The sequence below is a fragment of the Bison bison genome, unplaced genomic scaffold (genome assembly GCF_000754665.1).
Source record: "Bison bison bison isolate TAMUID 2011002044 unplaced genomic scaffold, Bison_UMD1.0 scf7180017864384, whole genome shotgun sequence".
Lineage (NCBI taxonomy): Eukaryota > Metazoa > Chordata > Mammalia > Artiodactyla > Bovidae > Bison > Bison bison.
This window is the reverse complement of record NW_011494956.1, coordinates 8,523,779-8,536,336: the sequence shown is the minus strand read 5'-3', so window position 1 is coordinate 8,536,336 and position 12,558 is coordinate 8,523,779. Positions and strand designations below refer to the sequence as shown.

Here is a 12,558-nt window from a genome sequence, read left to right as displayed (position 1 = left end):
CTCAAACTCATGTCCATTAGGTCAATGATGCCATCCAACCATCTCATCCTCTATTGTCCCCTTCTCTGCCTGCCTTCAATGTTTCCCAGCATCAGGGTCTTTTTAAACGAGTCAGTTCTTTGCCGCAGGTGGCCAAAGTATTGGAGTTTCAGCTTTAGCATCAGTCCTTCCAATGAATATTTAGGACTGATTTCCCTTAGGATGGACTAGCTGGATCTTCTTGCAGTCCAAGGGACTCTCAAGAGTCTTCTCCAACACCACAGTTCAAAAGCATCAATTCTTCGGCGCTCAGCTTTCTTTATAGTCCAACTCTCACATCCATACATGACTACTGGAAAAACCATAGCTTTGACTAGACGGACCTTTGTTGGCAAGGTAATGTCTCTGCTTTTTAGTTTAATTACCTCTTAAATCCTACCTTCTTCATGAGGCCTAACAAACTTCTGCAGCAATTCAGTGCAAAGAGCTATATTACTTTTGATATCATGAAGCCAGAGGCTTCAGTTTTTGACTTCAGATTTGCCCCAGATCCATGACTACTGGACTTGTTTGGCTCATTTTTGGTATCTTGCTAATATCAAGAAAATATTTCTAATATCTATACCATTTATTTTGATATTCGATCACATTCTATTATGTACCATTAGTTAAACATTTTGTGTGCTAAGGTTTCTTTATCCAATTGAACTATAGCTCCTTGAGGGAAAACACTAATGATATTAGTAATAACACAGTAATTCAGTCACTCAGGGAATAAGCATCAATAGCTGAGTTTATTTACACCTTTAAACACACAAATGTTTTATTTTAACTACTATGGATAAAATATGTTCTAAAATAGTCTTATATTTTTTTAGTCCTGCTTTTTTAAACTGTACTTTTAAAAATCTCACATTACCTAATAGTTTTAAGCAGTCGAGGACTCTAAATAACTGGTTATTTTAGAAGAAATGTATAAAATAAATTCTGTATACCAATCACATGATATATGTCAAAACTAAAGAGCAAATGAAAGGCATTACTCATTTTAGAAAAGAAAAATGCATATGCTCTGCTTATGCTTCCATTTCAAAATGCCAATATGCCAGAAATTCTTCCTCAATAACAAGCTATTAGTAATCAATGATAAATTAAATTAGGTTTGGATTTTATAAAACTTGAATTCCAAGGAGTTCCCTGGTAGGCTTAGTGGTTAGGACTCCAGGCTTTCACTGCTGTGGCTCTTGTTTAATTACTGGTTGGGGAACTGAGATCCCACAAGCCATGCAGTAGGGCCAAAAAACAAACAAACAAAAAAACAAACAGCAACAACAAAAAAACCTCTGAATTCCATTTTGGGAAGAAAGGCTTTGCCAAATCTTACAATCTTAACACTGACAATGAATAAACAAATACTGCTTTAATTCCTAAAAATACTGAATTGAGAAGCCAAAATACCAAATAATAGGTAACTTTATATAGATTTATTTATCTGAATTAAGTTACTTTTCAAGGTAAAGCAATGGTACATGAGTATAAGAAGAATGAATAGAATGTTATTATTACTTCTCAGGAATTAACAATTTGTAACAATATAAACTGTAGGCATGAGATAATATACTATATGACTATAATACGCTAATATATGAAATTAAGTTACATTGTACCTGTTATCTAGTTTAGGAGATAAGCTCTTTCTACAAGTCTAATGTCAGAACCAGGCTTCCCAAGTGGCGCTAGTGGTAAAGAACCTGCCTGCCAATTCAGGAGACATAAGAGATGTGGGTTCTATTCCTGGGTCGGCAAGATCCCCTGGAGGAGGGCACGTAAACCCACTCCAGTATTCTAGTGGAGAATCCCATGGACAGGGGAGCCTGGCAGGTTACAGTCCATAGCGTTGCAAAGAATCAAACATGACTCATATGACTTAGCATGCACAATGTAAGAACCACTTTTATATATACTACTTCTTAGCAGAATGGTCTGGAAGGAAAGATTTCACTGGCAATTAAATAAAACCATTAAATACATTAGATTTAGGGTATTCTAAAATTCTAGGGAAGGGGACTCAGAGGATGAGGGTCCAGAGTGGGAAGGACACAATTTTCATTGTATGTTCTTGGTACTATTGAACTTTAAAAACACATGAATGTATTACTTACTCCATTAAAATAGTTATTATTTAAAAGGAAGGGAAACATTATATAAAGAAAAAAACTTACATCTCATCTAAAGTGATAGTCTGAACCAGTGGTAAAGCAGAAAACATCCTACTTATGCAAAGATCTGTGATAACAGTTCAGTATCCACAGAACCATCCTGATCTGTTTAATCAGCAAACACGCAGTTCTTATTCTCACCTTCCGAAGTGAAGAAGTATATATCGAATGAGATCACCCTGCTTTTCCATTTTGTTATCTGTGACCATGGGCATCAATTTGTCATAATACTTGGCAAGGTAGAAATGTCCATCCTCCCACTCCGGCAGAAACAAGGTTACATCCTGTAGAAGAGAACACAGAATATTCACTTAAGAAAATCCCCCGTTATGCTGGTAAGTAAAGCAAGAATAGATAATTAGGGATCCAAAGTATGAGACCCACATCTAGTCAGGGTGAAGTCAAAGGCAGACTGACACTTTAATGTAAATAAGAGCTACTTTCTTATAAAGCTTTTCTCAGGATGGCTGATGTTCTGATGGGTTGCCTACTGACCAACATGTCATGATAATTAGCTATGTAGGGGGAAAAAACTCCACTTCACTGCCACTATATATAATACATCAAAATAATTTTCAGATGGATTAAAGTATCTCATATATGTGTGTGTATGTTTATTTTTATTGTTTTAAAAAAAAACCTCAAAGAAAGAAGTAACATCAAATCTCTGAAGAGGATAGGACTTTAAAAGCAAACAGATATGGTTAAAAAAACCACATATCTTATTTTTCTCTAAGATCTCTCATAAGTTATTGCTTCCCTCTTCTCAACTACTTCATAACCAGGCTTCTAAAAAGAATTCTCCATCTTACATTCATTCCTCAAACTGTCGCTTTTCGCCTTCAGTTGACACCACTCCGCTAAAGCAGCAACTTAAACAGATACTTTCCTTCGGCAGCCTGCTGTTGTCTCCTTTGAATCCCTTTCTTCCTTTTGCTTTTGTGAGGCCACAACCTTCCAAGTTTTCTCCTACCTTTCTGGCTACTCCTTCTGAGTTGCCTTTGTCATTTCCTCTCCCTTTCCTTTATATTTGTATATTTGTGTGGTTTATTAATTTTTCAATGATATTATTTAAAATGTGATGAAAAATACATAGAATAGCTGAGTAAAAAATTATAAAGCTCTGCTCTTAATTCAAGAACATGGTTTAGGCCAGGAACCTTTAAATGAGATCTTAAGTTTTCTCTGAATTTAATCCCAAAACCTTCCAGATACAAACCTGCTTGTGGACAGGAGAGAATGACAGGACTAGATGTATGGAACAGAGATGCTGGATTCATGTGACTAAAACTGGCCACAGGGACGAGGATCCCAGTGTGCTTTTACCATCTAGTCATGAGAAGTGTGAAAGTGTTAGTCACTCAGTCGTGTCCGACTCCTTGTGACACCATGGATTGTAGCCTGCCAGGCTCCTCTGTCTAAGGAATTTTCCAGGAAAGAATATTGGAGGGGGTTGCCATTCCCTTCTCCAAGGGATCTTCCTGAACCAGGGATCAAACCCAGGTCTCCCAAAATGCACAACTGAGTAACTGAACAACAACAACAATTGCTATACATACAGTATTCCATTAAATGAATATGTTATAATTTGTTTATCTATTCTATAACTAAATGACATTTTTACTTCCAATTTAAAATCTACAAATAATGTTGGTACAAACGTTTTTGTTTTTTTTCTATGTGTTATATGGAGACATGTTGAATGTTAGTAAAGTGGCTGTCATAGTATTATCAGCTTTAGAAGAAAACATCAAACTGTTTTCCAAAATGACTGTGACAATTTATACTTCCAGCAGCACTGTATGAGCATCTAAATGCTCCATAGTCTTTCTAAAACTTTAAAATATCAGTCTTTTAAATTTTAACCATTCTTGTAGGTATATAGTGTTAGGTCATAATACTTTTAAAACTGAACTACAGTTGATTTACAATATTTTATTAGTTTCATCATAATACTTTTTAAATTTGCATCTATTCTTATCTACTCAGTGAACATATTTTTTTTTTGGTGGGGTCATTTGTATATTTACTTTCATGAAGTTTTCTATTCAGTATTAAAATTGAGCTATCTGTATTTTTATTGCCTTTTAAGAGTTATTATATTCTAGATATGAGTCTCTTGGCATTTATATATTGGAAAATATCTTGTAATCCACAGCTTGTCTTTACATTCTTTAAAAAATATTTATATTAGGGGCTTTTCTGGTGGTTCAGTGGTAAAGAATCAGCCTGCTAAGAAATACTGGTTTATCTCTGATTTGGGAGGATCCCACATGTCGTGAAGCAGCTAAGCCCATGTGCCACAATTACTGAGCCTGTGCTCTAGAGCCCAAGAGCTGCAACTACTGAGCCCACGTGTCACAATTACTGAAGCCCATGTGCCCTAGAGCCTGTGCTCTGCAACAAGAGAAGCCACCGCAATAAGAAGCCTGCATACCACAACTAGAGTAGCCCCTGCTTGCTCTACCTAGAGAAAAGCCCACACAGCAATGAAGACCCAGCATGGCCAAAATAAATAAATAAAAGTATTCATAATTATTAATAAATATATATTTAAATAGAAATACAGTTGATGTACAATATTATGTTAGTTTCAGGTATACTACACAGTGATTTGACATTTCCATACACAATGAAATGATCGCTCTAAGTCTAGTAACCATCTATCCCCATACAAAATTATTACAATATTATTGACCATATTCCTTATGCTGTATATCTATCTCCATGACCTAGTTATTATAACTGAAGGTTTGTACCTCTTAATCCCCTTCATCTATTCCCCCTCCACCCACCTCCCCTCACTCTTGCATTTATCTTTTTAATGGTACCTTTCCATGAACAGAAATTAATAATTTTATATTAGTCAAATTTATTCATTGTTTCCTTTTATGGTTGTTGCTTTTGGTCTGTTTAAGATGTCCTGGGCTACATCTAAGTTTGAAGATACTCTCTTATATTCTATTTTGGGAAATTTATTATTTTGCCTTTCATTTAGATCTACAATCTCCTTGAAGTTTATTTTTATGTTATAAAGAAGACATAAAGTTTGATTTCTCCCCCATAAGATATCCAAATGACACAACACCATTTATTGAAAAGAGTATTTCTCACAATTCTCTAATATCATCAAGAATACATTTCTGAGTTCTCTCTACTGTCCTACTGGTTGTCTAACCTTACATGAATAAGTATTCACTTGAAATACTATACCTTTATAATAAGTCTTAAAACACACGCTAGTTATTCTCAGTTGTTTGCCCTTCCAAACTATAGTTGTCACACTCTATTATTTTCTACCCTGCTCTGTGTCCCAAAAGATGGACACTGTTGATTTATATCAATGGGCCTACTTGCCTTCTGAAAATTGTTTTTCTTATACTTCCCTCATGATTGTTCCTTCCTTAGCAGCTGTTTCCATCTGGACCTTACATAGAGTTTTAGTTATATGTACATATATAGGTCAAAAAATTTAGAACTTTTCATCTAACTCCTTTTTCTCAGGTGGTCTAGCTCACAATTCTAGCCATCTGTCTTATTTTATTATTCTTTATCTTCTATATTCTAAGTGTTTAGGGTTTTTTTTTTTTTCCTGTTCCTTTTCTAACTCTTTGAAATTGATTCTTAGCTCATTAATTTTGAACTTTTATTTTCTTCTAACAATGTAATTAAATTTCAAATTCTCTTTAAGAATGGCTTTAGCTGAATCCAAGTTTTGCTATGTCTTATTTTTATTATTATTCATTTCAAAGTATTTTTAAATTTCTATTGTAGTTTTTTCTTTGACCCATGGGTTACTGAGAAGTATCCCTTTTGTAACACTATCTATGTAGGGCTTACTTTCTGGTAAGGAAGGTATTCATTGTGTTCAAAAATTTTCAGGCTAGGATATTTTGGGGAGGAGGGTGAAAGGGTGATTTGTGGAGTGCTAATACTCTACTTCTTGATATGAGTGGTGGTTTCATGAGTATATTTATTTTGTGATAATTCCTCAAACTATATACTTATATTACACACTCTAAAAAGTCAAAAAAGCTTCCAGGCTATTTTTCTACATGTTCTTCCATATGGAATTTAAAATAACTTTTCTATTTTCAAAAACAACAAAAAAGTGAGAAATTGCATTATACATACACTTACCTTATATTTTTTCATAACTGCATTGCTTTCAAAATTAGCTGTTTCTTCCATAAAACGGCCCACTAGTAGCGTAGCTCGACCATGGATTAACATGTTCTTACCCTCAGGTGGGGTTTTATTTTCAGGAAAACATAACTCAACACCCTTTTGAAGAACAATTAGTGCCTGGTGAACATCACCCTGAAAGAAAAAAGGCAACAAAAGATTTTTAACTTAATTTTCTGAAAAGTAAATAATATTGTTAGAATTTATAGTTCATTAGGTATTGTATGTATAAATCTGTGTAATTTCATGTTCATCTTGCATTTTCCTTCTATGAAAGTAAAATCCTAAAAAGAAATTATTGCTTCATTTCATGTAGAACTCCTATATTCATTTATTCAATTTTTTTTTTTTTTAACAATCAAAGAATAGGGCACTAAAGATATAAGTAGATGGTTAGAGATAGCCATAAATATGTCAAAATCTCCAGCTTAAAAAAGTTCATTGTCAAGTGAGGAAATAAACTATAAAACAACAACACAATGTGCCAAGTGCAATAAATAGAAGAATATACATGGGTATTATGGAAGAAAGAGAAGGGTCTGCTAAATCTACCTAAAAATATAAGAAAATAGAGTTGAGCTGTGGTCATGCAGGATAATCAAATGAGGAAAACCTGAATTAGGTCTTAATGAACAGTAATTTTCCTGGCAAAGAATTCAGTGAAGGCCTTTCTTGGTAGAAGGAATAATGATTTTAATTGGGAGAAGGCGAGTAGTCTGGTTTTAGCTGAAGACTAAAAGGTTTGTGAGATAGTGACAAATGAAGCCAAAGAGGAAGTCTGGACTCAGTGAGAAAGAGCCTTGTGTACTGACTTAACCCTAAAACTGCAAAGAATACTTTGAAGGATTTTAATGGGGGAGCAGTACGATTCAGTGTGCACTTTAGAATGAGGAAAGACTGTAGTAATGAACACCAAGAAGTGGTGAGACCTCAAGAAAAACAAAAACAAAAATCTGTTAATATTGTCAGAGGTTGTAAATGCTAAGGGCACGAAGGAAAATAGTAAAGATAAAGTAAGAGAGAAAGGATTAAAAAGATATTTTTAAGATACATTTAGTCTTCAATTAGATGTAGAAAGTGAGGGAGATTAAGGGCCAGATTTCTGTCATAGATAACAGGATGTGCTTAGAGCTCTACTTAGAAGAAGTGGGAATACAGGAGGGGAAAGAGACACTGAATTTTACATAATGAATTTTATTTTGAGCATACTGAGTTTAAGGTACTACAATATACACATGGACCATCACTGGCTCTGAAAATGACCAAATACTGACTAATGCAGGCTGAATTATTATTTTCACTTCCCATCTAGGAAATGCTTCCTCCCCTGTCCTTTCTTAGTCACCATAACACTTGGGACATTTACAGATGGCACAAACTATAGTTACTAACTGTCAATTTCAGAACAAGCTATGCCTCTATTAATTCTAGACTGGTGGCAAGCATGAAGAGATGTAAGGAAGAGCCATTTAAATCTGGGGCACAAGTTTTTCAAGGAGTTTAGATATTTAAAAAGTCCCCTTCCTATAACCATAGCCTTAATCTGAGGATTGCTGAGAACTTTTGTTCTGAAGCTAAGCCCTTCCTAACAGGCTAGATTAAAAGTGAATTTGCACAGCAACATTGGCAAGTCTACACAAAACTAATTTTCTGCCAAGAATGTAAGTAAGGACAGGGTTATGCTCACTTAAATATTTTTAAAGTACCTACGACATGCACTCATGTAAACATATGGAAGGTAAAATCAAAGTAAAAATTGGTCATTTCCTTCAAGAAAAAAATGAAAGACAAGATGAAAACTGAAAGAACTGCATTTTCAGTCTTGGAATGGGAAAATATTTGGGACTTCAGTACAGAATGAAGTTTCTTCCAAATGATGGTAGATAAATGATGCAGAAAGGTGACAGAAAAGCAAGGTTCTGAATTTAGATTAGGGATCATCTCTGTCAGGACTTTGTAGAAGTACCCAGTCTACAACAGAAGATATATATGATGATGATCCTTGGCCATTACCTTGGACCAGAGCCACTTTGCTCTTTCCACATACAGTTCAGCGAGTCGTGAATCTCCAGCATTAAGGAGAGCATTATAGGCTGTCTGGTGGTGACCAGCCTTTCGAGCTACTCTGGCACTCTGTAGCCAGCATTCTCCAACCATTTCACTGTAATCTGGTCTAAAGAAACATCACAAAATAGGGAAAAGAGCATTTTTAAGTATATTCAATAATTTAATTGTACTATCTCTTCCCAATATGGAACCCTCTCAGTATATCTTTTTAAAGGAATCAAGAAGATTAATTTGTTAAAAGACTAATTTTAATTTTCTTAGAGTTCTCCATTGTTATCGATTACAAGGCTATGAAGATTTTACTACTGACTTATACCTGTACCTCCCTCAAGTGTTTTGAATATTCAAAAAATATGATATATAGCACATAAAAGTAATTTTTAAGTTCTAGGTTCATTTCAACTATCTAGTGCAGGCTTGGCAATTGACAATAGAAAAAACAGATTCAGAGACAAATTTGGAAAGACAAATACTCCAAATAATATGAAAATATAATATTAAATACACAATAACTGACATAAAAAAAAGGGTGTAAAACCTTTTGTTGAGGCTTAATAAAGCTCTCCGGAGAGCCAGAATGGGCTCTTTCGCTCTGTAGGAATTCTGGGTCATTTCCAGTCGCGCTACCCAATTTAGTGAATCTTCTTGAATACTGTCAGCTGGAGACTGGTGAAAGAGTGGTTTGATGCTATGCTCCAACTCACACAACATGTGCAATCTGAAGACAGACAGAGCCTATATTAATATGTTGTCATATATTTAGTTACATTAATCTGACACATAAAGCATGTACTTTAACCATGAAGAATATGGAATGTGCAGTTTTCTTTTGAAGAACTTTAACTGATATATATTCTTGATATATAAACACTAACATTTATAATGTTTCAAATTGAGTATAAACACCAATTCATGTTGATTTGAATATTTAGTGCTCTGCTATGATTCCCAGATTACCCTAATTAAACTGGAGAAGGGTATATATAACTAAATTCAAATGTATGAAAGCCATTTGAATATATAAAATTCAAATGTATAAATATAAAGAAGATAGTGTTGTTTAATTGCTAAGTCGTATTCGACTCTTTGAGACCCCATGGACTGTAGCCTGCTGGGCTCCTCTGTCCATGGGATTTCCCAGGTAAGAATACTGGAGTGGGTTGCCATTTTCTTCTCCAGGGAATCTTCCTGACCCAGGGAATCTTCCTGACCCATCTCCTGCTTGGCAGGAGGATTCTTTACCACTGAGTCCCCTGGGAAAACTCAACATAAATATTTGTATATATCGCTGGTGCTATTATAAGAGGACCTGGTATGGTAGATGCCAGTAAAAAATTGTGAAATGAACACAATTTTAATTGTTCTTTTGCTAAGGCTGATGGAAACATCTGTGATACATTCATACCAGCTTCCTCCCATTTCTATGACAGCATTCAAACATGCAGTTGAGTAGCTACAGAACCAAATTATTATAATATATAATATTAATCTCAGTGATCCAATCTCTGGTTTCATTAAGCTGTTATCAAAGGGGCTGATACAAAATTTAATACATTTTTATGAACTAAAAAAAAAAACCTGCTTATTTTTAAATTTCCTACAGTTCAGTTATAACACGTTTTATCATTTTCTTCAGGTAAATTAACAGATCTAAAATGTTTTCCATCATTGCCTTCTTTACCTCTAAAAGTTAATATTCCTTGTGAGTAATGTAATGCCTACATCTGAGGGGGAAAATTTGAGGTGGGAAATGTCAAATGCATTTCTAAATGAGAAAAAGGAAAAGGAACCAAAAGTACTGACACCAATGTGCCAGGCAGAGTAGGTGTCTAATTATTTAGGCTATAAAGAAAAGAAACTATGACACTATGTCAGGATGAATGTAAGATATTTTTACAATTTTTTAGCAGTCTCATAATTGCCTTTCTAATTAAAAGGATATACATTAAAAAAAAAAAAATTATGGATGGGGTGACTGTGAAGTTAAAAAAATGCAAGAGCCATTTGTGTAGCTATGCATGACACCAAACATACTATTGCTTATTTAGTAAGCACAAAATTCCAAGCTAGTCATATGACACCTACAAACCAGGAATATAAATATGGAAACCTCAAAATACCTCACAATATATTCATATCCACGTTGATAAGAGCCCCTTTCAAAGCTTGCAGCTGAAAGCGGCACAATTTGCTCTGCTCTCACTAGTTTCAATGTGTCATAAAAAGCTGTGGTATCTCTTTTCTTAGCTGATAATAATAGCTGTCCCAGTCTGACACTCCACGTTGTAGATTTCCCATCTGAAAAACAACTGACAGAGTCAAGAAATGCCATAATAGCTGGTCCCAGAACAAGCTTTATTTCATTTGGTAAAATAGTCAACAGAAATTTGGAACAGATGCTTTCATTCCACTTTAAACTAAACAAGGCAATCATAAGAAAAGCTGACAGGTTAATTATGAATGTTGTTTAGCTACTTAGGTCTGAATATTTATTCATATTAAAACTGGTTATTTTTTAAAAAGTAATTGTACCTGCTGCCAAATAGTTTTCTACTAAATCCCACTGTGACAATTTCCAAGCTGCTTCCACCCTGTATGTGTTTAATTCATCTGTCCATTCAGACCTATTAAAAGAAATCCATATCAATTAAACATGTATTTAAATTTAAGGTGGCATTTACAGACTTTTCATTGGTTTAGATACTCTATTTATTGTATTTTGTACTTAAGTACAAAATAATTAATTTCTATCTGCAACAATCCCAATTTTAATCTTTCCAGTCCCCCAAAATATTTTTTTCAATAATTACAATTGAAATTGAATTACAATTTCAATAATTCAATTATTTTCAATAATTACTTCTGATAGAGCCATTTAAAAATGTCATTTTTGACAAATTTGCCATATATTAAATCAGAATTAATGCTTGGATAATTACAAAGAACAGTTGTAAGATTAGCTGCAGATTTAACTTTAACAAAGAGCAGTGAGGAAAAAGAGCCAACTGAACATATATGTATCACAGGTAAGTATTTCTAATAACATGGGATTTTGAACAAAATTAAAGACTGCAGTCCATGGTGTCGCAAGGAGTTGGACACAACTGAGCAACTTCACTTTCACTTTTCACTTTCATGCATTGGAGAAGGAAATGGCAACCCACTCCAGTGTTTTTGCCTAGAGAATCCCAGGGACGGGGGAGCCTGGTGGGCTGCCGTCTGTGGGGTCGCACAGAGTCGGACATGACTGAAGCGACTTAGCAGCAGCAGCAAAGACAAAAACATAGAAACTGGTGGTGTGCATTGAGCATTAGGGAACAAAGGATACTCAATAATAAGAGCATAACCAAGTTACTAATTATGTGTCAATAGTGTAAAAAAAGATACAAAATTAGCTACCTAAAATACTTATCTATTCTTATTATTTTCAGTTACTTTAAAATTGGGGTTTGTAAAAGCAGTATGATATAGGTTACTATTTTTTTTAAGCATTCTACTTATGTGATACTAAGATGGCTAGTGATATTTAGATCATGACTGTATAGAAGAAGCTACACTTTCCCCATGTTTCTTCTTTATTAAATCATATTATGTGAATACCTGCTATATGTTAGACCTTAGGCCAGGCACATTTTTCCATTTAATTAGTTAATAATACCAAAATGTACACATATCCCCATATTATAAATAAGGTAACAGATTCAGACAGGCTGGGATCAATGCCCTTAAAAGCCCTCTATGTTCTTTCTGTAGTAAAAATACATAAAGAAAATGTAACAAATGAATCAATTATTAAAAAAATAAAGTAGCAACACAAATACTGAATATTTTCTAATTTCTGAATACCACCAAAAATGATTTAGAACAAACTAAAAGAAATACAACAGAAACATAACTTTCAAAAATCCAAATTTGAATAACTTCACAAGTTTATTACAACATGCTGAAGTATCAAAAATTTTAGGATCCAAATCTGAGTAGAATTAGCAAGAGTTGCTCTCCAGAGGGGACTGTTGTTCTTGTTCAGTCACTAAGCCATGTCCAACTCTTTGCAACCCCATGGACTGTAGCACACTAGGCTCCTCTGTCCTTCATCATATCCCAGAGT

General features: G+C 34.4%; 1 protein-coding gene across 1 annotated transcript in view; it reads right to left on the bottom strand.

Annotated features, from left to right (window-relative positions):
- ATR (ATR serine/threonine kinase) overlaps positions 1-12,558 on the bottom strand; it is a 120,486-nt gene that overhangs the window by 26,625 nt on the left and 81,303 nt on the right. The window contains exons 31-36 of the mRNA XM_010858156.1: positions 10,983-11,074; positions 10,571-10,748; positions 8,989-9,168; positions 8,397-8,556; positions 6,339-6,518; positions 2,340-2,482 (exon numbers count right to left, since the gene is read on the bottom strand). Coding sequence (XP_010856458.1) covers positions 2,340-2,482; positions 6,339-6,518; positions 8,397-8,556; positions 8,989-9,168; positions 10,571-10,748; positions 10,983-11,074 — 933 coding nt within the window. The remainder of the gene's footprint in view (positions 1-2,339; positions 2,483-6,338; positions 6,519-8,396; positions 8,557-8,988; positions 9,169-10,570; positions 10,749-10,982; positions 11,075-12,558) is intronic.